General features: G+C 40.9%; 1 protein-coding gene across 1 annotated transcript in view; it reads right to left on the reverse strand.

Moving 5' to 3' along the window:
- Window positions 1-13915: 13915 nt before the first annotated feature.
- The window catches only part of EFHB (EF-hand domain family member B), a 47805-nt gene continuing 37066 nt past the window's right edge, over window positions 13916-24654 (reverse strand). The window contains exons 10-13 of the mRNA XM_059921946.1: window positions 22417-22624; window positions 19226-19438; window positions 17166-17347; window positions 13916-14130 (exon numbers count right to left, since the gene is read on the reverse strand). Coding sequence (XP_059777929.1) covers window positions 13957-14130; window positions 17166-17347; window positions 19226-19438; window positions 22417-22624 — 777 coding nt within the window. The 3' untranslated portion in view covers window positions 13916-13956. The remainder of the gene's footprint in view (window positions 14131-17165; window positions 17348-19225; window positions 19439-22416; window positions 22625-24654) is intronic.

Genomic DNA, 24654 nt, shown 5'->3' on the forward strand with positions numbered 1-24654 from the left:
CTCTTCTGCACTGTGAGCTGGACCTCATCGCGAAGTTTAGAAATGTTAGGGTGCCCCCTACCGTTGCAAATGGGGAAGCACGGTTCTTCGCTGTTGCATTCGGGGAACAGGATTCTTCCAAAAGGAGTTCTTAACCAAAATTCACATAAGTGATGGTTAGTCACATGGAAGGAAGGTAAAGAGGGAGGAAGGGAGGAAGGGAAAGGGGAAGGAAGGAAGGAAGGAAGGAAGGGAAGAAGGGAGGGAGGGAGGGAGGGAGGGAGGGAGAAATAATAACCCTACCTAAGGATAAATTTAAAATTTTGGAGCAGAGCTACTTTAACTTTCAGCCTGGTCTAGAGATCCATCTAGAGCTCCATCCATGAAGGGAGCAGGGGTTTGAATATTACACCACCAAAAATATATGTGTATGTGCACTTTTCTAAAATGATAGTGTGTAGCTTTCATCATATTTCAAAGGGATATGTAACCAGGGTCACTCTCTCTCTGCCACCTTCCCTGTCACCTTTTTTGGTAACGTCAACATCCCTGGAGGTGGTCCTCCTACTTAACACCAGACTTCCCATTTTTTGAACTCCTCTCCTTCAGTGATCTTGTTCTCCAACCGACTTCAGTCACTCACGCTCATTGTCACACCCCAAACATTATTACCAACAACCCTACCATCTCCAGGATCTCACGTGCAAGCGTTCCACTCTCTGATCACCATCTCCTATTTTTCTAGCTTCTTTTTTGTGATACTTCTCCACAATTCTTGACCCGCTGGAATGGTCCAATCCATTGACCCTGCCATTTTTCACTACCGTTTCACTTCTGAACTTCCTCTTTACCCATCTTAGTTTCCATGGTAATCACTAGAATCGTTTCCTAGCATGCACTCAGCTTCTATATCCCCCCACCATCTTATTCACCAGGAGAAATTCCTACCCTTGCTAAATCCAGAGCTCCACTTACTCCACGTCTGAAGTTCAGTGGTTGCATATGAAAGAACTAACTGAAGATAAACACAAAACCGAGTAATCAGTCTCACCTTGGATTTGTAATCTCCAAATTCAAGAAGGCTGGCAATTTCGGTATATTATTGATAAACTGAACTTTATCACAGTTTGAAACTTCTGTTCTTTTTTAAATTTAAAAATATCTTCAAAGCACAAAGCTGAGGGACTTCCCTGGTGGTCCAGTGGTTAAGAATCCACCTTCCAATGCAGGGGACGTGGGTTCGATCCCTGGTCAGGGAACTAAGATCCCACATGCCGTGGGGCAACTAAGCCCGCACACCACAACTACTGAGCCCACGTGCCCCAATTAAGGGCCCACGCACTGCAAAGAAAGATCCCGCCTGCTACAACTAAGACCCGATGCAGCCAAAAATAAATAAATAAATATATATTTTTTAAAAAAACACAAAGCTGATAAGAGAATTGCACCTGGAATACATGAAGAACTCTCAAAACTTAATAATAACAAGTCAATTCAAAAAAAGGCAACATATTGGAACAGGCACTTTACCAAAGAAGTTACTGGCATGGCCAATGAGCCCTTGAAGGATGCTCAATATCATTAGTTATCACAGAAATGCAAATTAAAACCACAGTGTGCTATTACTGTGCACCTGTTAGGATGACTAAAGTTTAAAAAGAAAAAACTGACAATACCAGGATGCACTAAAACCATCATAAATTACTGGTGATAACACAAAATGATACAGCCATTTTGGAAAACAGATTTTCAGTTTCTCATAAAGTTAAACATATACTTACCATATAGCCCAGCAATCTTACCCATAAGTATTTCCCCAAGGGAAATGAAAACTTATCTTTACACAAAACCTATACATGAGTATCCATAGCAGCTTTATTCAGAATTGTCACAAACTGGAAACAACTCAAATGTCTTTAATTGGTAAATGGATAAATTGTAGTCTATCCATACAGTGGAAAACCACTCAGCAATAAAAAGAATGTAGTACTGATTCACACAGTGATATGGATGGATCTTGAAAGCATTGGACTAAGTAAAAGAAGCCAGTCTCAAAAGGTGAGTTACATACTCCACAATTCCATTTATATGACAATTTGAAAAAGGCGAAACGATAGGGACAGAAAACAGATCAGTTGTTGTAGGGACTGGAGTGGGGAGTGGAAGATGTTCCCTACAAAGGGAAATGAGAGAATTCTGGCAAGTGGTAGAACAGTTCTCTATTTTGTTTGTGATGGTGGTTACACAACCAACCTCCATGCATCTGTCAACACTCATAGACTTACACCCTTAAAAAGAGTGGATTTTAATGTATGTAAATGATATTTCAAGAAACCTATTTAAAAATTGATGTAATTTATCACAACATCAAAAACAATATATAGAAATAAATCTGACAGAAGATGTACAATATCTTAACGTGGAAAACTAAAGAGCGTTTACTGAGATAAAGAAAAGCTAAGTAAATGCATGGATGTACCGTATTTATATTTTGGAAGTCAAAACATTATCAAAATGTCAGTTCCCCCAATTGATCTTTAGAGTCAATACGATCACAATAAAAATTCTAGCAGACTGTGTGTGTGTGTGTGTGTGTGTGTGTGCACATTTTTTAAAAAAATAGAATGAGGAGGTCTGCTCAAAGCATAGGAAAGTGAGAGACAGACAATGAGAGGTATTAGGAGGAATTGTCATATCTGCCAAAATCAACAATAGACACCTAATTAAGAAAAATAAGAATCACGGGGATGAGGGCAAAGCCAAGAGGTCAACATAAAGATTATATGAATAGGTGGAGAACAAAGGGGTACTTACAAGTGGATGAGATGAGCTATGACCTAAACTAGGCCTTTTGATAATATTTCCTGAGCTAAAACAGTACAAGATACTCCCCTGCCTAATATCTCCATAACCATCAAAACCAGCTTACAAGCTGATAAGGAAGCCCTTGTTATTTCCATTTTGTAAATAAGAACACCACAGCTTTGTAAGGTTAGGGGTCTTTCCCAAAGTCACAGATGCAGTGAATGACAGATTTATTATTCATATCTAATGCTCCCAATTTTCTCCTCAGAAGGGGTCTGATTGATGAACCGCTAAGCTTTATAATATTGTGCAGTCAGACTTAGTGAAGCATGAGGGCCTGAAGACCGTGTCATACTGGGGACCATGATTCCTGCAAATGGGAATCAAGAAACCAGCACTCCGTATCTGATGAAATACAATTTAGGAAAAGGGACTCATTGTAGCAAAAGGCAGAAAAAAACCTAATGATGAATTAGAAATCATGGAGGCATGAAACTTGATTGAGATTCTGGTTCTTCATACTTTATTATTAGAGCCAAAGGTAAGAAATTTAAATCACAAAATGCTCATATTCTGCATGTAAACAAAATTTCTAGCATCATGTACCTTACAGCTTCCCGAGCACCCTGAACAGCCCTACAACTCTTTGATTCTAGGAGTCTGTGTGGGGCAACACAGCTGATTTCACAGTTGGGTTGCCTGCTTTCTACTGAGCCCTGATCAGAGAGGACTGCAGCTTGTGGCAGCTCTGTCCATAGGTTAAAGGCTGCTTCTTCAGTGACAGCACGACATATGCAAATAACATCAAGCAAACAGCAGAGATTCTGGCCTCAACTACAGGTAACCTAGAAAGTTTCCAATTGCTCACATGTTAGAAAAGAACAACGTTTTTAAAGCCACAAGGGGGCGTTGGTGACACCACAAGCCATGGAGGTGTCCTCAGCTAGGCTTCTAGCAAGCCCACAGCAGCCAGCAGGCCTGTAACAGGCAGAGGTGGCCTCAGGGTGCAGCGTGATTCAACTTGACTGTGCATTTCAGTTACAACACAAGGTGTGCTTGTGAGTGGCAGTGACCTCAGCTGATAGCAGATTGCCAAGCCCCAGTAAGAAGGAGCTAAGGCAAGGAGATTCAATTCTAGAAAAGTGTTTTCCATGTACGTAAACCTTTTAGACATTAGGAGATAAAACTTTTAAATGGTAAGTTAATTCAGATGCCTTTTTGCTACAGAGCTTGATAGTAGCTTTTAAACAGGGCTTACCCAGATAGGCATCACTAGGTCCATGGGCCCAAAGACACCTGCATCAGGGCAGGGAGCAAACCATCAGTCAGCTTCACTTGGATTCATGTGGCTTAAGGATCACCCTCCTACACATATCCCATGACTCTAGATGTTCTAATTCATTGGAGGAAAAAACTTTCACAGGAGGTAGTTTCTGACTTGTAAGCAATTCCAAAGCAAGAAGCCATGGAACAGCTCCTGGGTGTAGGATTGAAGGAGCCCACTCACAAAGAAATATTTATAATAGGCTGTGATGTAACACCTACACTCAACTCAGTTCCTAGAGACTTGAAGTTTAAAGATACAAAAAAATGTTTCAAGTTAATGCAAACTAAAGAGACATGACAATTAAATGCAGCATGTGTTTGTAGACTGGATCCAACCTAGATCAAGAAAAAATTTTTTCAGTATAAAAGATTATTGGAGAAATTTGAATACAGTCTGTGAATTAGATAATAATGCCCTGGTAATGACAATTTCCTGATTTTGAAATTTTCACTATGGTTGGGTAATAGCATGTCCTCATTTTCAGGAAACACATACCAAAGTATATAGAAGTAACATGTCCATGTGCGCATGTATGGATGGGTGGGTAGGTGGATGGAAAGATGAAGGAAAGGATAGATGTGTCAATCTTTAAAACAAAAAGGTAAGTGATTTATCCAGCAAAATCGTGTTTAGCTGAGAAAAGCAGAGGAATTGCAATTCTGGTCATGCAAACTATGGCGAACCATAGGCAAGTCTGGAGAACAAAAGAGAAGAGCATTTGTCTATAGAGGAAAGGAGAAAGTTGAAAGGGGCCGTTTTGAACAAAAGCTCATTGGAGGAGATTGAGAGTTAGGCACCATGGCAACTTCTCATTGAGTTGCAGTGGTTCCTCATTGGCGGGGCTGTTGCTGGGAAAGGGGAAAAATCTTCCTTCTTCCTGCTGGGGTATGTGAAGCAAGCTTTTTCCTGCAGGGGTATGTGAAGTTAGCTGCAAAGAGTAGGATGTGCATGAGAGCTTCCCCTTCAGAGCTTCCTGACTCCTTTTGAATGAGGTTTTCCTGTATTCATTTTTACAGATGGGTGGATGGATGGAATTAAAGAAGACAGAGCTGGAAATTAGTTAAAGCAGCAAAAGACAGATTTTATCCAGGAACTATTGCAATAGGGGGAAAGGGACCTCAGTATAAAACTGGGCTCAGTTTTGAATAAAACAAGGAAAAGAAGAGATTTATAACCAAGGGAGGTCAGTGGACAGAAAGTTATTAAGAGGAGACATCAGGGTAGGGGGAATTCTTGCTAAGCTGACTTAACAGGAGTTTTTGCCAAAAGCAGGCCAAGGAGTAGAAGGACGTGTTCTCACTCCCTCTTGCGAGAACACCAGAATCACAACTAGCTGCTGGATAATCATCAACAGGAAGACACTGGAACTCACCAAAAAAGATACCCCACATTCCAAAGACAAAGGAGAAGCCACAATGAGATGGTAGGAGGGGCACAATCAGTGTAAAATCAAATCCCATAACTGCTAGGTGGGTGACTCACAGACTGGAGAACACTTATACCACAGAAGTCAACCCACTGGAGTGAAGGTTCTGAGCCCCATGTCAGGCTTCCCAACCTGGGGGTCCGGCAAAAGGAGGAGGACTTCCTAGAGAATCTGACTTTGAAGGCTAGTGGGATTGGATTGCAGGACTTCGACAGGACTGGGGGAAACAGAGACTCCACTCGTGGAGGGCACACAAAAAGCAGTGTGCACATCAAGACCCAGAGAGAGGAGCAGTGACCCCAGGGGAGACTGAACCAGACCTACCTGCTAGTGTTGAAGGGTCTTCTGCAGAGGTGAGGGTGGCTATGGCTCACCATGAGGAAAAGGACACTGGAGGCAGAAGTTCTGGGAAGTACTTCTTGGCGTGAGCCCTCCCAGAGTCTGTCATTAGCCCCACAAAAGACCCCAGGTAGTCTCCAGTGTTGGGTTGCCTCAGGTCAAACAACTAACAGGGAGGGAACCCAGCCCCACCCATCAACAGTCAAGTGGATTAAAGTTTTACTAAGCTCTGCCCACCAGAGCAACAGTCAGCTCTACCCACCACCAGTCCCTCCCATCAGGAAACTTCCACAAGCCTCTTAGATAGCCTCATCCACCAGAGGGTAGTGAGCAGAAGCAAGAAGAACTACAATCCTGCAGCCTGTGGACCAAAAACCACATTCACAGAAAGATAGACAAGATGAAAAAGCAGAGGGCTATGTACCAGACGAAGGAACAAGATAAAACCCCAGAAAAACAACTAAATGAAGTGGAGATAGGCAACCTGCCAGAAAAAGAATTCAGAATAATGATAGTGAAGATGATCCAGGACCTCGGAAAAACAATGGAGGCAAAGATCAAGAAGATGCAAGAAATGTTTAACAAAGAAAGACCTAGAAGAATTAAAGAACAAACAAACAGAGATGAACAATACAATAACTGAAATGAAAACTACACTAGAAGGAATCAATAGCAGAATAACTGAGGCAGAAGAACGGATAAGTGACCTGGAAGACAGAATGGTGGAATTCACTGCTGCGGAACACACTAAAGAAAAAAGAATGAAAAGAAATGAAGACAGCCTAAGAGACCTCTGGGACAACATTAAACGCAACAACATTCGCATTATAGGGGTCCCAGAAGGAGAAGAGAGAGAAAGGACCAGAGAAAATATTTGAAGAGATTATAGTCAAAAACTTCCCTAACATAGGAAAGGAAATAGCCACCCAAGACGAGGAAGTGCAGCGAGTCCCATACAGGATAAACCCACGGAGAAACACGCCGAGACACATAGTAATCAAACTGGCAAAAATTAAAGACAAAGAAAAATTACTGAAAGGAGCAAGGGAAAAATGACAAATAACATACAAGGGAACTCCCATAAGGTTAACAGCTGATTTCTCAGCAGAAACTCTACAAGCCAGAAGAGAGTGCCATGATATACTTAAAGTGGTGAAAGGGAAGAACCTACAACTGAGATTACTCTACCCAGCAAGTATCTCATTGAGATTCAATGGAGAAATCAAAAGCTTTACAGACAAGCAAAAGCTAAGAGAATTCAGCACCACCAAACCAGCTCTACAACAAATGCTAAAGGATCTCCTCTAAGTGGGAAACACAAGAGAAGAAGAGAAGCTATAAAAACAAATCCAAAACAATTAAGAAAATGGTCATAGGAACATACATAACGATAATTACCTTAAATGTGAATGGATTAAATTCTCCAACCAAAAGACACGGGCTTGCTAAATGGATACAAAAACAAGACCCATATATATGCTGTCTACAAGAGACCCACTTCAGAACTAGGGACACATACAGACTGAAAGTGAGGGGATGGAAAAAGATATTCCATGCAAATGGAAATCAAAAGAAAGCTGGAGTAGCAATACTCATATCAGATAAAATAGACTTTAAAATAAAGAACGTTACAAGAGACAAGGAAGGACACTACATAATGATCAAGGGATCAATCCAAGAAGAAGATATAACAATTATAAATATATATATGCACCCAACATAGGAGCACCTCAATACATAAGGCAACTGCTAACAGCTAAAAAAGAGGAAATCAACAGTAACACAGTAATAGTGTTACTTTAACACTATTTTACAGTAAAGGGGACTTTAACACCTCACTTACACCAATGCACAGATCATCCAAAATGAAAATAAATAAGGAAACAGAAGCTTTAAATGACACAATAGACCAGATAGATTTAATTGATATTTAAAGGACATTCCATCCAAAAACAGCAGATTACACTTTCTTCTCAAGTGCACACGGAACATTCACCAGGATAGATCACATCTTGGGTCACAAATCAAGCCTCAGTAAATTTAAGAAAATTGAAATCATATCAGGCATCTTTTCTGACCACAACGCTATGAGATTAGAAATGAATTACAGGGGAAAAAACGTAAAAAACACAAACACATGGAGGCTAAACAATACGTTACTAAATAACCGAGAGATCACTGAAGAAATCAGAGAGGAAATCAAAAAATACCTAGAGACAAATGACAAAGAAAACACGACAATCCAAAACCTATGGGATGCAGCAAAAGCAGTTCTAAGAGGAAAGTTTATAGGTATACAAGCCTACCTCAAGAAACAAGAAAAATCTCATATAAACAATCTAACCTTACACCTAAAGGAACTAGATAAAGAGGAACAAACAAAACCCAAGTTAGCAGAAGGAAAGAAATCATAAAGATCAGAGCAGAAATAAATGAAATAGAAAGAAAGAAAACAATAGCAAATATCAATAAAACTAAAAGCTGGTTCTTTGAGAAGATAAACAAAATTGATAAACCATTAGCCAGATTCACCAAGAAAAAGAGGGAGAGGACTCAAATCAATACAATTAGAAATGAAAAAGGAGAAGTTACAACAGACACCACAGAAATACAAAACATCCTAAGAGACTACTACAAGCAACTCTATGACAACAAAATGGACAACCTGGAAGAAATGGACAAATTCTTAGAAGAGTATAACATTCCAAGACTGAACCAGGAAGAAACAGAAAATATGAACAGACCAATCACAAGTAATGAAATTGAAACTGTGATTAAAAATCTTCCAACAAACAAAAGTCCAGGACCAGATGGCTTCACAGGTGAATTCTATCAAACATTTAGACAAGAGCTAACACCCTTCCTTCTCAAAATCTTCCAAAAAATTGCCGAGGAAGGAACACTCCCAAACTCATTCTATGAGGCCAACATCACCCTGATACCAAAACCAGACAAAGATACTACAAAAAAAGAAAATTACAAACCAATATCACTGATGAATATAGATGCAAAAATCCTCAACAAAACATTAAAAAACAGTATCCAACAACACATTAAAAGGATCATGGGCTTCCCTGGTGGTGCAGTGGTTGAGAATCTGCCTGCTAATGCAGGGGACACGGGTTCGAGCCCTGGTCTGGGAAGATCCCACATGCCGCGGAGCAACTAGGCCCGTGAGCCACAACTACTGAGCCTGCACGTCTGGAGCCTGTGCTCCGCAACAAGAGAGGCCGCGATAGTGAGAGGCCCGCGCACCGCGATGAAGAGGGGCCCCCGCTTGCCACAACTAGAGAAAGCCTTCGCACAGAAACGAAGACCCAACACAGCCAAAAATAAATTAATTAATTAATCAATTAAAAAGAAAAGCTGTCTCTCAAATTTAAAAAAAAAAAAAAAAAAAAAAAAAGGATCATACACCATGATCAAGTGGGATTTATCCCAGGGATGCAAGGATTCTTCAATATATGCAAATCAATCAGTGTGATACACCATATTAACAAATTGAAGTATAAAAACCATATGATCATCTCAATAGATGCAGAAAAAGCTTTTGACAAATTTCAACACCCATTTCTGATGAAAACTCTCCAGAAAGTGGGCATAGAGGGAACCTACCTCAGCATAATAAAGGCCATATATGACAAACCCACAGCAAACATCATTCTCAATGGTGAAAAACTGAAAGCATTTCCTCTAAGATCAGGAACAACACAAGGATATCCACTCTCACCATTATAATTCAACATAGTTTTGGAAGTCCTAGCCACGGCAATCAGAGAAGAAAAAGAAATAAAAGGAATACAAATTGGAAAAGAAGAAGTAAATCTGTCACTGTTTGCAGATGACATGATACTATACATAGAGAATCCTAAAAATGCCACCAGAAAACTACTAGAGCTAATCAATGAATTTGGTAAAGTTGCATGATACAAAATTAATGCACAGAAATCTCTTGCATTCCTATACACTAATGATGAAAAATCTGAAATGGAAATTAAGGAAACACTCCCATTTACCATTGCAACAAAAGAATAAAATACCTAGGAATAAACCTACCTAGGGAGGCAAAAGACCTGTAGGCAGAAAACTATAAGACACTGATGAAAGAAATTAAAGATGATACCAACAGATGGAGAGATATACCATGCTCTTGGATTGGAAGAATCAATATTGTGAAAATGACTATACTACCCAAAGCAATCTACAGATTCAATGCAATCCCTATCAAATTAACAATGGCATTTTTTACGGGACTAGAACAAAAAATCTTGAAATCTGTATGGAGACACAAAAGACCCCAAATAGCCAAAGCAGTCTTGAGGGAAAAAAACGGAGCTGGAGGAATCAGACTCCCTGACTTCAGACTGTACTACAAAGCTACAGTAATCAAGACAATATGGTACTGGCACAAAAACAGAAACATAAATCAATAGAACAAGATAGAAAGCCCAGAGATAAACCCAGGCACCTATGGTCAACTAATCTATGACAAAGGAGGCAAGGATATACAATGGTAAAAAGACAGTCTCTTCAGTAAGTGGTGCTGGGAAAACTAGGCAGCTACATGTAAAAGGATGAAATTAGAACACTCCCTAACACCATACACAAAAATAAACTCAAAATGGATTCGAGACCTAACTGTAATACCGGACACTATAAAACTATTAGAGGAAAACATAGGAAGAACACTCTTTGACATAAATCACACCAAGATCTTTTCTGATCCACCTCCTAGAGTAATGGAAATAAAAACAAAAATAAACAAATGGGACCTAATGAAACTTAAAAGTTTTTGCACAGCAGAGGAAACCATAAACAAGATGAAAAGACAACCCTCAGAATGGGAGAAATATTTGCAAACGAATCAATGGACAAAGGATTAATCTCCAATATATATGAACAACACATGGAGCTCAATATTAAAGAAACAAACAACCCAATCCAAAAATGGGCAGAAGACCTAAATAGACATGTCTCCAAAGAAGACATACAGATGGCCAAGAAGCAAGTGAAAAGCTGCTCAACATCACTAATTTTTAGAGAAATGCAAATCCAAACTACAATGAAGTATTACCTCACACCAGTTAGAATGGGCATCATCAGAAAATCTACAAACACCAAATGCTGGAGAGGAGGTGGAGGAAAGGGAACCCTCTTGCACTGTTGGTGGGAATGTAAATTGATACAGCCACTGTGGAGAACAGTATGGAACTTCCTTAAGAAACTAAAAATAGAATTAACCATGTGACCCAGCAATCCCACTACTAGGCATATACCCAGAGAAAACCATAATTCAAAAAGACATATGCACCCCAATGTTCATTGCAGCACTATTTACAATAGCTAGGTCATGGAAGCAACCTAAATGCCGATCGACAAATGGATAAAGAAGATGTGATACATATATACAATGGAATATTACTCAGCCATAAAAAGGAACGAAATTGAGTCATTTGTTGAGACGTGGATGGATCTAGAGACTGTCATACAGAGTGAAGTGAGTCAGAAAGAGAAAAATGAATATCGAATATTAACGCATGTATGTGGAACCTAGAAAAATGGTACAGATGAACTGGTTTGCAGGGCAGAAGTTGAGACACAGATGTAGAGAACAAATGTATGGACACCAAGGGGGGAAAGCCACGGGGGGGTGGGGATGGTGGTGTGATGAATTGGGCGATTGGGATTGACATGTATACACTGATGTGTATAAAATTGATGCCTAATAAGAACCTGCTGTATAAAAAAATAAAATAAAATTCAAAAGAAAAAATTCAGGAAGTAAATACAAATCAATAATAAACATTTTATAATAGCTATCCAAAAAAAAAAAAAAAGCAGGCCAACGTTAATACATCATAGTTGGGGGATGCAGAATTTCATCAGATATGGAGGGTAATCAGATATTGACGATGGGAGGATTCTCTGTAAACTGACTTAGCAAGATTCTTGCTAAAACTGTGCAATGCAGGCCCAGGAAGGACAGACACAGAAGCCCAAGGTCAAAACCTAATTGAGAAAAGGGTTCAAAGGAGCCTGACTAAAGTTTGGCCAAGGAGCCTGCCTCTGTCAATAGATGGGTGAATAGACAGATGATAGATTAGATAGATAGATGATAGATAGATAGATAGATAGATAGATAGATAGATAGATAGAGACATAGATAGAGACATAGAGACATAGGTAGGTAGATGGATGGATAGATAAATAGATACGAAGATAGATGGATAGATAGAGACATATATAGGTATGTAGGTAGGTGGATGGATGGATGGTTGGATAGATAGGAAGATAGATGATAGATAGATCGGTAGGTAAATAGATAGATAGATAGATAGATAGATGATAGATAGATAGATAGATAGAGACATAGAGACATAGAGACATAGAGACATAGATAGAGACATAGATAGAGACATAGGTAGGTAGATGGATGGATAGATAAATAGATACGAAGATAGATGGATAGATAGAGACATATATAGGTATGTAGGTAGGTGGATGGATGGATGGATAGATAGGAAAATAGATGATAGATAGATCGGTAGGTAAATAGATAGATAGATAGATAGATAGATAGATAGATGATAGATAGATAGATGATAGATAGATGATAGATAGATAGATAGATAGATAGATAGATAGATAGACAGATGATAGATAGATGATAGATAGATAGATAGATAGATAGATAGATAGATAGATAGATAGACAGGGAAATAGATAGATAGACAGGGAAATAGATAGACAGATAGATGTAGATGTGCTTGTAAATGTTCTTTGGGAAGGGTGGGGATCCCCGATCTGTAGCATGTGTTGGTTTGCTTAGTGTAAATACTCTCACTGTAGCTGGTTTCAGGCTACCAACATGGGGTCACGGACGCAGTGCTGGGAAGAAATGCCCCCAGTTGACCGCAGTGGACGGTAGGCGCAAGCTGCAGCCCACCCCTGCATAATTCTTCGTGCTACTTGTGCAAATCTTCTGGAAGTCTAAAATCATTTCAAAATAAAAAGTTAAAATTTTTCACATAAATTACCTATAAAATAAATGGATTATACAAATTTTCCCTAGGGATTGGGTAAAGCAATCTTTTGAACCTCAGTTGTTTGTTGTTTTTTTTTTAAGTAACAGTAGCCTACAGAATAACCACAACATCTAAGTTAAAGAGTAATTTTTTTAGACTAATAGACAAAAACCAAACAACAAAATGTGAAGGTCTATCACAGAGAAATACCGGTAGAATACATGCTATTGATCATTCAATTCATCAAGTGATATTGCTGAGAAAGCTTCGGTCATGGATTCAACCCACCCTGGGGCTTTCCTGATGCACAGAAAGAACACGCTGGACCCGGCTCCCACTTCCCCATCACCATCTGGATCTCAGCCCGCCCAGGCATCACATTTGTATATCAAAGAGCCGAGGCAGGAGGGAGGGAATGATTCAGCACAATTTGCTACAATAACTCTCTAAAGCTACACCTAACAGTGTGGTCAGCTATGTCCTCTTCAGATACTCCAAGGACAATATGCTTTTCTGGCCATAAAAAGATGTGAAAAGCTACCAGACATCATGTCGTTGTTGGAACTCAAGTTTTTATTCCCAAAATTCTGCTCCTTGTGATTAAGTCTGTTTTCCCCAGGTGCTGACAGAGACTTAAAAGCCCATTAAGCTTCAGTTGTGTCACAGTGACACCTAAAGAGAAAAATAACAAAATGTTGAAGGCAGAATTTTGTGAACCTGGTATCACAAACCAGACTTTGAATATCAGGCCACCCACTCAAACATAGCATTCTTAAGCACACTAAACATGACAAACTTCCAGCATCATTCTGAGCTATGCCTTTGGTGAGCTTAAAGGTTAACTCCAAGTGCTTGGCAAATTCTTTGGTGCTTTATAGAAAACAAGAAAATAAAGTTTAAAGTCCAAGATCTCATTTATTAGCAACGCATCCAGGCATATAAGCCCTATGACAGTGATTGCTGAATTATAATATCTAAAACCAGAATGGACTGAACATTTTAGATGAACACGGATTTAACAATTCTTTGGTGTAAATGAATGAACTCCACAAAGATCACACGGCTGTTTTGCACTTGGTCCAGTCTGCGTGTTGTAACTCATTCAGAACATTTCTGATATTCTCAACACAAACTTCTCCCCGGTGATGTTTTTCTGATGCAAGATTCCATACATTTTCAAATTCATCCTCCGAAAGCTTGACACCAATGTTACATAATATCTCTGCAATCTAGGGGAAAAAAAAAAAAACTTTGAAAGTCAGGTTAATATTTATGTGTTTTTCAGTTTGTATTTTCAAAAATATCTTTATAATATCTAAGACTATGGACATTTATCCCCAAAAAAGATGTGTGCATGTGTGTGTGTGGTGGGGGAGGAGGGCTTATTACGTATAATAAGCCAATATTAAAATTCCAGTACCTTCAGCTCAGGAATCGTTTTGCTAATATGAATGAATATGAGCATGTTCAACTCTACTAGCCAGTATACAAAATTACTTTCAACTCTAAGTGTTTCTGTTTATTTTAAAGGGAGGTGGCCAAATTCAAGCAGAAAGGGTAAAAGAGTTAAAGCTAGAAGACTTGCTGGATTTGATTTCCATCCCAGTCACCTCTTATGTACGTTATCTAAACCCCTTGCATATTAGTTTCTCTTCTTTAAAATAAGAATATTTATGGGACTTCCCTGGCGGTCCAGTGTGCTTCCACTGCAGGGGACACACGTTCGATCCCTGGTCGGGGAACTAAGATCCCACGAGCCACGTGGCCAAAAGATAAAGAACATTTATGGAATGTCTCTAACTGGCCTGTTGTAAACTTTAATTATAGCTGGGGGTGTGCAAATGTCGGAGAGATAGTGCATGCGCGAGCAAGTGAGCAGACTAAAATCTGAGCGTATTGAAAACCAGCAAACTTTGGTTATTAATCATCTCTCTTCAGTGATAATTAGTAAAAGAGATAAAGGGAGGGGGGAAACATGCTTTATATGTCCCAGGGAAAATATAAGAAAGGAAAGATAAGAACCGGTAGTGGGAAGAAATATTAGAATGAGTAGAGGGAAGAAAAGATTTGAAAAAAAAAAAAAAATGAAACTAAATTTAAAAGAGGAAAGACATTTACTATGAAGCATACAGGAGGGAAGCAAAGAGGGAAATGGAATGAAAGGTTAGACAGTGAATAGGAAAGCCAAAGAAATAGAAGAGCTGCAGAATACCTCTATTAAACTAAATCTTAACAATTAAAAGGTCCCCTAGATATGATGTGCCTTGTGGGAAATTAACAATATAATCAAATACACTTGAAATTCAGGAGATCCGTGCTGTCGAGGGCAGCAGCTACACAGCAGAAGCGCCTCAAGGCACCCGTGTATAGTTGCTATTTTCCTCCACCCAGTGACAGGTAAAGAAAATCCCTGCAGGGACTTTCCTGGCGGTCCAGTGGTTAAGACTCCACGCTTCCACTGTAGGGGTCTCGGGTTCGATCCCTGGTCAGGGAACTAAGATCCCGCATGCCATGTGGTGCAGCCAAAACAAAACAAAAAAATGTCCCTGCAGAGCGAAGCCCTGAGGTGCGTTCTTGGGCAGCCCAGCCCTTCTCCCCTGCTTCCTTCCCAACTCTTTGGGAGGCATTCCTACCCTCATTCAGCTTTCCATCCTCCTGTACTGATTAGCTAACACTTTTACAGAAACCCATCTACTCTCAAGGTGACGTTATTACTCCAACCAGGTCTCTGGGTTCTTTTTTTTTTTATTATTTTCTTAGTAGACTTTATTTTTTAGAGCAGTTTTAGGTTTCTAGAAAAATAGAGCAGAAATTATAGAGAGTTCCTGTATGCTCTATCACTTGACCCCTCTTTTCCCCTGTTAGTAACATCTTGCATTAGTGCGGTATATTTGTTACAGTTGATGAGCCAATATTGATACATTATTATTAACCAAAGTCCATAGTTCACGTGAGGGTTCACTCTCTGTGTTGCATAATCTATGGGTTTTGACAAATGTATAATAACACGTATCCACCATTATGGTATCATACAAAATAGTTTCACTGCCCTAAAGATCCTCTGTGCTGCACCTATTCATCCTTCCCTTTTTCTCTCCAACTCTCTGGCAACCAACGGTCTTTCTACTTTCTCCATTGTTTTGCCTTTTCTAGAATGTCATTTAGTTGGAATACTATATGTGCAGGCCTCTGGGTTCTTACTTCCTACCTAGAATTGTGAGATAAAGGATGACTTCCTAGTTAAAAGAATTTTAGGCATCAGGAAACAAGCAGGAGATTTTTGTTTCTTTTGGTGGCCCTGAAGCCCTATTTCATAGGCCCTTTAGAGTGACTGAGGGAAGAGAAAATACAGTCTGCAAATGTCTCTTCTCTGACCCTCTGTGGTGGATCCTGGGTTCCTTCTTTGGGACCAGCCAGCAGGCATCTTCCTCTGAGTTTCTCCCCTCCTCTCCCCCACCTCAGTGGAAATGAATCATTGGAATGAATCTGTTACTAAGTTTGCAAGTTTGCAAGCCATCAACCCTGCATGTGAAGTCCCAGAAAGCATCACACATCTGTTCACATCATTTCTAGCTCTGGATTTGAAAGTTCGAAGAAGCAATTGCTCCCTTGATCACAGCCTGCTTTCCACAATGGCAGATCTAGACAGGCTGCTCTGACCAAGACCTGCCATTACTCCTCGGCCCTCAGAACCCCAATGGCTATTCTGGCCTAGCCGGTTGCACCTGCTTTATAACCAACCTAGGAAGAAAATCACCTGGGGCATGAAGACCATGTTTACTGAGTGAAAAGACAAGATACATGGGCTGACACGTGGCAACAAGACAGAACATTTTAAATCAGTGCTTGTTGCAGATAATCTGAGATAGTAGCTCATAAGGATGCAGAGTGGCCCTCCTCACTCTTACTCTTTGGTTTTGGAGACCCACGACCACAAGGGTACTTACACAAGGAAGGGACTGAGCCTCTTTGCTTTTACTCAATGAAGAATAGTGTTGAATATCTTAGGAAAACATTTTTCTTTTTATACATAGGTCATAGTGAATATATGATGTGAGTGTAATGCTTCTTATTAGAGTAAATTCTACTTCAAGAATTGTACCAAATATCACAACCAAATTGAACATTATCCTCAAGAATCCTAATTCGGGGAGGGGGGCGGGGTGCTCCTGATGACTTTTGTAATATAAACGCTCAAGCAAATAAACATTTCCACCTTTGTGTGTAGTTGGCCTTTCAACCCTTTTGAAATCACATGTTGTACCTCTTTTTTGGATCTGGTCTTGAAGAAGTCTCTTTCAAACAATCCTTTCTGGCCAAAGATGGTAGGATGCAGCAATGAATAGGCATTTCCCTCTTCACCATAATTGGTTCTGTCACTGATGCGGCGAATCTGGGGGGCGGGAATATCGGACCGAATGGTTGGAACACCGTAGATGGGATAACCTAGGACATGGATGGGGGAGGAAAACAGACATTCTAAATACAGCCGCCACCAACCATGTGGCTACTGAGCACTGGAAATGTGGCTAGTCCAAACTGAGCTCTGCTCTGAGTGTAAAATACACAATTCCAAAGATGTAGTACCCAAAAAAAGAATGTGAGACATTTAATTAATCATTTTATATTGATTCCTTGTTGAGATGATAGTACTTTGGAGATACATATTGTACATAAAATATATATATATACTATTTAAAAAATGTTTTTTTCTTTTGGCCATGCCACGCAGCATTCAGGAACTTAGTTCCCTGACCAGGGATTGAACCTGGGCCTCGGCAGTGAAAACACCAAGCCCTAACCACTGGACTGCCAGGGAATTCCCAATATACTATTAAAGTTAATATCACCTGTTTCCTTCTTCTTAATGTGGCTACTAAAATTTTTTAAATACATATGACACCAGGACTTCTCTGGTGGCACAGTGGTTAAGAATCCACTTGCCAATACAGGAGACACAGGTTCGAGCCCTGGTCCAGGAAGATCCCACATGCCGCGGAGCAGCTAAGCCCGTGGGCCACAACGACTGAGCCTGAGCTCCAGAGCCTGCGAGGCACAACTACTGAAGCCCGCGCGCCTAGAGCCCACGCTCTGCAACAAGAGAAGCCACCTCAATGAGAAGCCCACGCACCACAATGAAGAGTAGCCCCTGCTCGCCACAACTAGAGAAGGCCTGCACGCAGCAAGGAAGCCCCAACGCAGCCAAAAATAAATAATAAATTTAAAAAAAAAAACATACAACACCAGTTGTATTTCTATTGGGCAACACTATTCCAAAGCAAGTAGCAAGCTCTCATCACAACAGAATGTAAAGCATGTCTATGAAATCCAAGAAAAATATGTAAGAAAAATATGTTAAGAAAAATATGTAAATCCTTAATCATGGCCTTAGTCCAAAAAAGGGATCTTGACCAATGTAAAAGAGTCTTTCTAAATTCATCATGCTTGATATTGAGATCTGGGCAGTTGTGGGTTGAACTGTATCCTCCACAGACTTTTATGTTAAAGTCCTAACCCTTAGTACCTCAGGAGGTGACCTTATTTGGAAAGAGGGTCATTGCAGGAATAATTAATTAAGATGAGGTTATACGGGAGAAGGGTGGACCCTTAGTCCAATATGACTGGAGTCCTTATAAAAAGGGGACATTGGGACACAGCTGCTCACACAGGAGAACATCAGATGAAGATGAAGGCAGAGATCAAGCTGGTGCAGCAGAAGCTGTGTAGCACCAAAGACTGCCGGCAAACCCCCAGAATCCAGGATAGGGCCTGGAGCAGATTTTCCCTCACAGCGCTCAGAAGGAAGCCATCCTGCCAACACCTTGATCTCGGACTTCCAGCCATCATGAGATGATCAATTTCTGCTGTTTAGCCATTCAGTTTGTGGTATTTGTTATGATAGCCCTAGCAGACTAACAGACGGGGAATAAAGATGTAAGGAACCGTTCTGTAAGAACTCTTCAAATATTTGAAGGCAAATCTGTTTGTAGCTAAGAATCACGTGGTTCCAAAGTCTCCTAGCACTTGGTGAAGTCTGAATTCCAACGAGGTCTAACATTCTGGGTTCTGAGCTATGATGGTTTCAGTTTCATTAATACAGAGAGAATCATTTTACTTGGGTCACCATGAACACTAGTTCAATTCAGCCTACATTTGTTGAGCCCTCCTGGGTGCTTAGAATACAGAACTGAATGAAAGGTCCTGGACTTTGAGAAAGTTAGAGTCTAATAGAGGCTGGGGGACAATGCAAGGACAGACAAAGGACACTCCCCTTCTGTGTTTGTTGATCCTTTTAACACTCAGCAAATAATGTGACATACTCACAAGTAGAAGGAACAGCGCCTACAACTGCACTGATCTCCGAAGAAGTTGTCTTGTAGTGATTAGAAACTTTATCGCTTGGCCTCAGAAGTGTCCGCAGAGTCTTTTCTGAGCTCCCTGGCTCTTTCAAGACAATATCTTCTGGCTTTATCAGGAGAGCTGGTTCAGATTCTTCTACATTAGCCTCAGCAGGGTTTGCACAATCTGGTTTTCCACCTTCAAGCAAAGACGGAAAGGGGAAAAAAAGGTACAGGACAAAGTTACTACCTGGTGCTCACCCTGTAACAAGATGAGTTTTCCCATTTAGTCTCTTCTTGCTGGTGGAAACGGAGGCTGAGCTGGTGTAGACCCTCCGCTGACACCAGTAGCCACTGTGGAACTACAAGTTCAGGCCAAGGTCATACACCAGGAAATCTGAACAAGGTCTAATATTTTTGCTCACCACTTCGCTCGTTTTATGCTAGAATGAAGCTTTTAAATCTGAAACACCAAATGAAAACGGAGAACTTTTTTTTTTTCTTTCCTCTTTTTTAAAATTAGAGCCTATTTTCATATTTGATTTGAACTACAGGATTACCAGAGTTGTTCCTAAGACTGTACCCTGGGGAGGGACAGGAGAAGAAATATTTGGAGCTGTAAATTCCGCACATACCTGATCGCGGTAGGGAGGGAGCCCCCATGCACTGTGACATTTGGAGAGGCGATGAGAGCTCGCTGTGAGCGCAGGAACCGATTCTATAAATAACTCCCTTCCAATCAGTGTATAAGAGAAAACCCTGAGGTACAACTGCGATTGTAAGATTCTGTTCTCTTTTGCAGATTTGCTTTGCTGAGTCAGTTCTGAAGTTGAGGAGGAAATTCCTGACACAGCTTTTTCACGGAGCCGCTAAGTACACAGCCAGCACTAGGCGGCGCTGTGGTCTCTCGAGCGCTGGAGGAACTCAAGGTGCTGGGCAAAGCCCAGCCCCGGTGACACAGGCGAAGGGTGCCCCAGTGCCAGATCGGGGTGGCAAACCAGAAAAGACAGGCCCATCTAAAGTCTGCACCCCCCGACTCAGCCCCTGCCAATCGCTTCCGTGAAAGCGTCGGGCCCAGTGTTCCAGACCCTCTGGACCCACTCCCTGCACCCACTCCCCACAAAAGGCAGAAATCTGGACCAAGTATGAAAAATAGTTTCTCAGAAAACTGCTCGAAAGCCCCTGCCTGAAAGGACGCGCCCCTTTTTCTCCAGCCGTCAACAGTAAGATGGAACTTGATATAAGAAAATTCCTGGCAATGCATTCCTGAGTCCCTTCTGACTGACCCACCAGCCACTGTCTTAGAAGAAGAGGAAAACCTCAAGAACTCCATTGAAAATGGCTGCTCAAGTCAGGACACCCCCAACCAGGAACAATTAGAAGAACCACGTGGTTTGAAAGCAGGCTTTTGTTTCCCCCACTGCTTCATGAGTTGTACCAAGAAGGAAAGTACTCTGTCACCCTCTATTTATTGCTGAGAGAACTAGGGTAGACTTGTTTTCTATAAAAAGCTTCATTAGGTAGAGACGATCCTCCTGTTCTCCTAGCGGACAGCAGAGAAAAGCCATCCCAGAAACCGGTAAGGGCTCCCGTGATCAGTAAAGCCCCAAGTGTGGTACTGGCTTTGCAGGAATAAAAGTGAAAACAGGAGTATCTTCACGTTTTAGAGGAGAGATATTCCAAGAGGAGATAAAAATGTAGACAATCTTTCAAATGTTAATCGTCTGTAAGAATCAAGACTTGAAAATTAAAGCAAACGAGGTATCATTATATAACAACTAAATCACAAGAATGTTTGAAATAACACTCAATGGTAGCAAGATTGGAGTAAAACCTTCTCACCACCGTGATTGATAAAATTGCAAATTGGTACAATCATTTAAAAAAGCATAATGAAAGAGGGAGTTACTTCTGGGACAAAAATGACATTCATAAGAAATGAGATATAATTAGAAACAGAAAGCTTTCTGAGAGATGATAATCATTATAGCGTCACCCATATTACTTTTAAAATATCTGGAAATAACCTAAGTTTTAAAAAGTGAGGAAATGGTTTAGTAATTCATAATACCTCAGCTTAAGGGAACTGAGAATGAAGTTTACAAAAACCATAAAAGTATCTCTTCATTCCATAGAAATTTGAGAACTAAGTTTTTTTTTTAGCCAAATAAAAATGGTACAGTCACCGTGATTTTAGTTATTTAAAAATATTTCCATACACAGACTTCCCTTGTGGCACAGTGGTTAAGAATCCGCCTGCCAATTCAGGGGACACAGTTTCGAGCCCTGGTCTGGGAAGATCCCACATGCCACGAAGCAACTAAGTCCGGGCATCACAACTACTGAGCCTGTGCTCTAGAGCCCACAAGCCACAACTACTGAGCCCGCGTGACACAACTACTGAAGCCTGTGCGCCTAGAGTCCGTGCTCCACAACAAGAGAAGCCACCGCAATAAGAAGCCTGTGTACCGCTACGAAGAATAGTCCTTGCTCACCGCAAGTAGAGAAAGCCCGCATGCAGCAACAAAGACCCAACACAGCCAAAAATAAAATTAATTAATTAATTAATTTTAAAAACAAAGAACAAGCTTATAAAAAAAAACTTCCATACGCACACACACATATGTATATATGTATATCTATATATGGTTAGTGATGCAGGAAGATAATGTGTAAACATGAAGATATTTGAATAAAAGTAAAGATTATGTTTTTCCTTTTCTTAAAAAATTTAACAGATCAAATTCTATTTTACAGTTGACTTTTCCTGAGGGAAGGGAGCTAATTTCTCTAAGAAAATGGTTCTCAAACAGCTTTCTGAGGAACTCTCTTTCATATTTTGGGCTTCTGTGTAAATTGTTTTGCTTGTAATTGTTTTCTTTTGAATGAGTAATACACGGTTCCAAACTTAAAAGATACAAAAACATAGATTGAAAAGTGAGTCTCGCTGCCACTTTGACCCTCAGCAACCAGTGTCCCCTCCCCAGAAATAATAAATGTTATCAAATTCTTTCCTAACCTTCCACAGATATTCTATGCATAAAAACGAAAACAAATATATGTATATGTGCATATCTTTAAATATATAATATTAAAGTTGACAAGAGTCAAACTCCTAAGAAAAAGAACATACTAAAGTCCATTTAAGAATTTAGCAAGCCTTCAGAAATTAAATACCTTTAATAATGACCCTCTCTTCATACTCTTTAAAGGGGGTTTTATCTTTCCAGTTAAGAAAATTTGCAAATTCAAGGTAGTTAATCAGCCCGTCGTTATCCACATCACAGTATTCAAATAGCTGGTCCAGGAGCTTCTCATCTATGTGCACACTGGCCTGGTCACACGCTTCCTGAAGCTCAGCTTTATCTATGGCCCCATCTCCCTTCTGTTAGACACGAAGCAAAAAAAGATGACGTGAGCATTGTCTTCACGAGCAGAGTGGGCAACATCTGTTATTTCCTTTAAGAAAAAAAGAAAGAGCTCTATCACATAAATTCAAAGAATCGGTCCTATTTTTCACATAAGGAGAGTCAGATATTAAGCGAGATTTGTCCCCATCGTGTCCATCTGATGTGTGCGCGGTAATTTCAACCCTGGTTGGAGTGGAGTGTGGCTCACAGCCTTTGTTCATTTTAATATCTTTCTCATTAAATCATGTTGTTTACACTCAGGTTGAGCAGGCCTAAGCATGATTCGTGCTTGACATTTCATTTGACCAATGTTGTGTACTTTTGACATCTTTCTGCAATTTTCAATGCTTTCAAAGTTGGTGTTCCAATTGGGCAGTCAGGGACTTCCCTGGTGGTCCAGTGGTTAGGACTCCACACTTTCACTCACGAGGGCCTGGGTTCAATCCCTGGTCAGGGAACTAAGATCCCACATGCCGCGCGGTATGGGAAAAAATTAAAAAGTCAACTGGGCAGTGATTGTCCTACACTCCATTGGCTGGTATAAAGAAGAAATTAGGGAAGTGGCTGCAGACCAAGCACAGAGAGTGGATTCAAAGGCAGCTGCCCCTGGATATTAATGCTCCCGTCAACAAGAGGATTCACTCAGATTCATCCTGGAAGCGGGAGGAGGGGAAGTTTCCACCGCTTTCAGACAACAGTTAGAGACAGAAGCACCTACGCTGAGCATGAAAGGAGGGAAATTTAGAAAGGCTCTGGGCAGAACCTGACTGATTCTCTTGTGGGGTGAGGGGCCGGAGCACATAATGCTTGTTAAGGAAGAATGGTCAGAGCTGGGCGTCTTACCACTCAGCCCTACTGCAGCCCGTCAAGCCAAACTTAGATCCGTCCGAGATGACAGGGGAAGGTCCCAGTGTTTTCAAAGTGGGTGCCAGCTGCTATAAGGGAGCTTTGGCCTTCTCAGAGAGAGTTCCCCGATATAGTTAAACTTCCAAGGGAAAACATAAATGACTCACTAACAATCAGCTCCTAGGCCCAGGGATGGATTCACAATGCTGGTGAAGGCAATCCCCTTGAGAACAAGAAACTGACCCAGTGATTTTTAGATCAATTCCTGCAGCCAGACCCATAGGCCTGGAGAATGTTCCTAACCCCCATGTTGAAACAGAATGAGACTTTAAAATATATTATATGGGCAGGGAGCTGCAATGCCCTGGATTAAAGTAGACTGCTTTATGAAAGTCTCTGCTGCCAGCCCAAGTCAACCAAAACTACGAACCCCACAGCCCTAACTGAAAAGCAAGGGGGAGGTGGTGGGCTGTTGAATCGAGGGTCCCCAAACCTGAAAAAGATGGTGGCGATAATGAAAGAAAATGCTTCTTATTCACTGGGTACAGAGCCACTCCTGCCTCTGCAGCCCTGACGTTTCCCTCCCCCCATACCCCAACCTCAGCTGTTCTAAGGAGAACTAAGTATGGGACAAGATCTCCTTGTCCCCAAGGGGGATCACAGGCCACAAGTATCTGTCCCAGTATGTTGTGGAACTTCAGGGGGGTGGAGACTGAAACTACTACGGCTTCATTGGCTATGGGTGCCAAAGTCGTCACCCTACTGAGTGTGCAGCAAGAAGAGATGTCAGGAATCAGCTGGTGGGGTTTGGGCAGGGTTTGTTCAAAGTGGAGAAGGAAAGTTAACAATATATTATTTCTGTGGCTTCCACTGCTGGATGTGTCAATTGGTATTGATGCTTTCCATACCTGTCTTATGAATGTTCAGGCACTTATGATCAAGAGAAGCCACATGGAGAGAATGCTAGTACCTTTGGGGCCCCTCAACCCTCATGACCCCTTTGAGCTGCAAGTCTCTATGAATAATTATTTCACCACGTAGAGCCGCTGGGCCTGGTTCACTAACCTGAAACCCAATGGTCTTCACTGGTCTGCTGTGGCTTTCAACCTCAGTGAGAGCTAAGGACCAAAAAAGGGCATAGTCACTCTACTCAGTGGGC

Source organism: Balaenoptera ricei, chromosome 4 (assembly GCF_028023285.1).
Source record: "Balaenoptera ricei isolate mBalRic1 chromosome 4, mBalRic1.hap2, whole genome shotgun sequence".
NCBI lineage: Eukaryota > Metazoa > Chordata > Mammalia > Artiodactyla > Balaenopteridae > Balaenoptera > Balaenoptera ricei.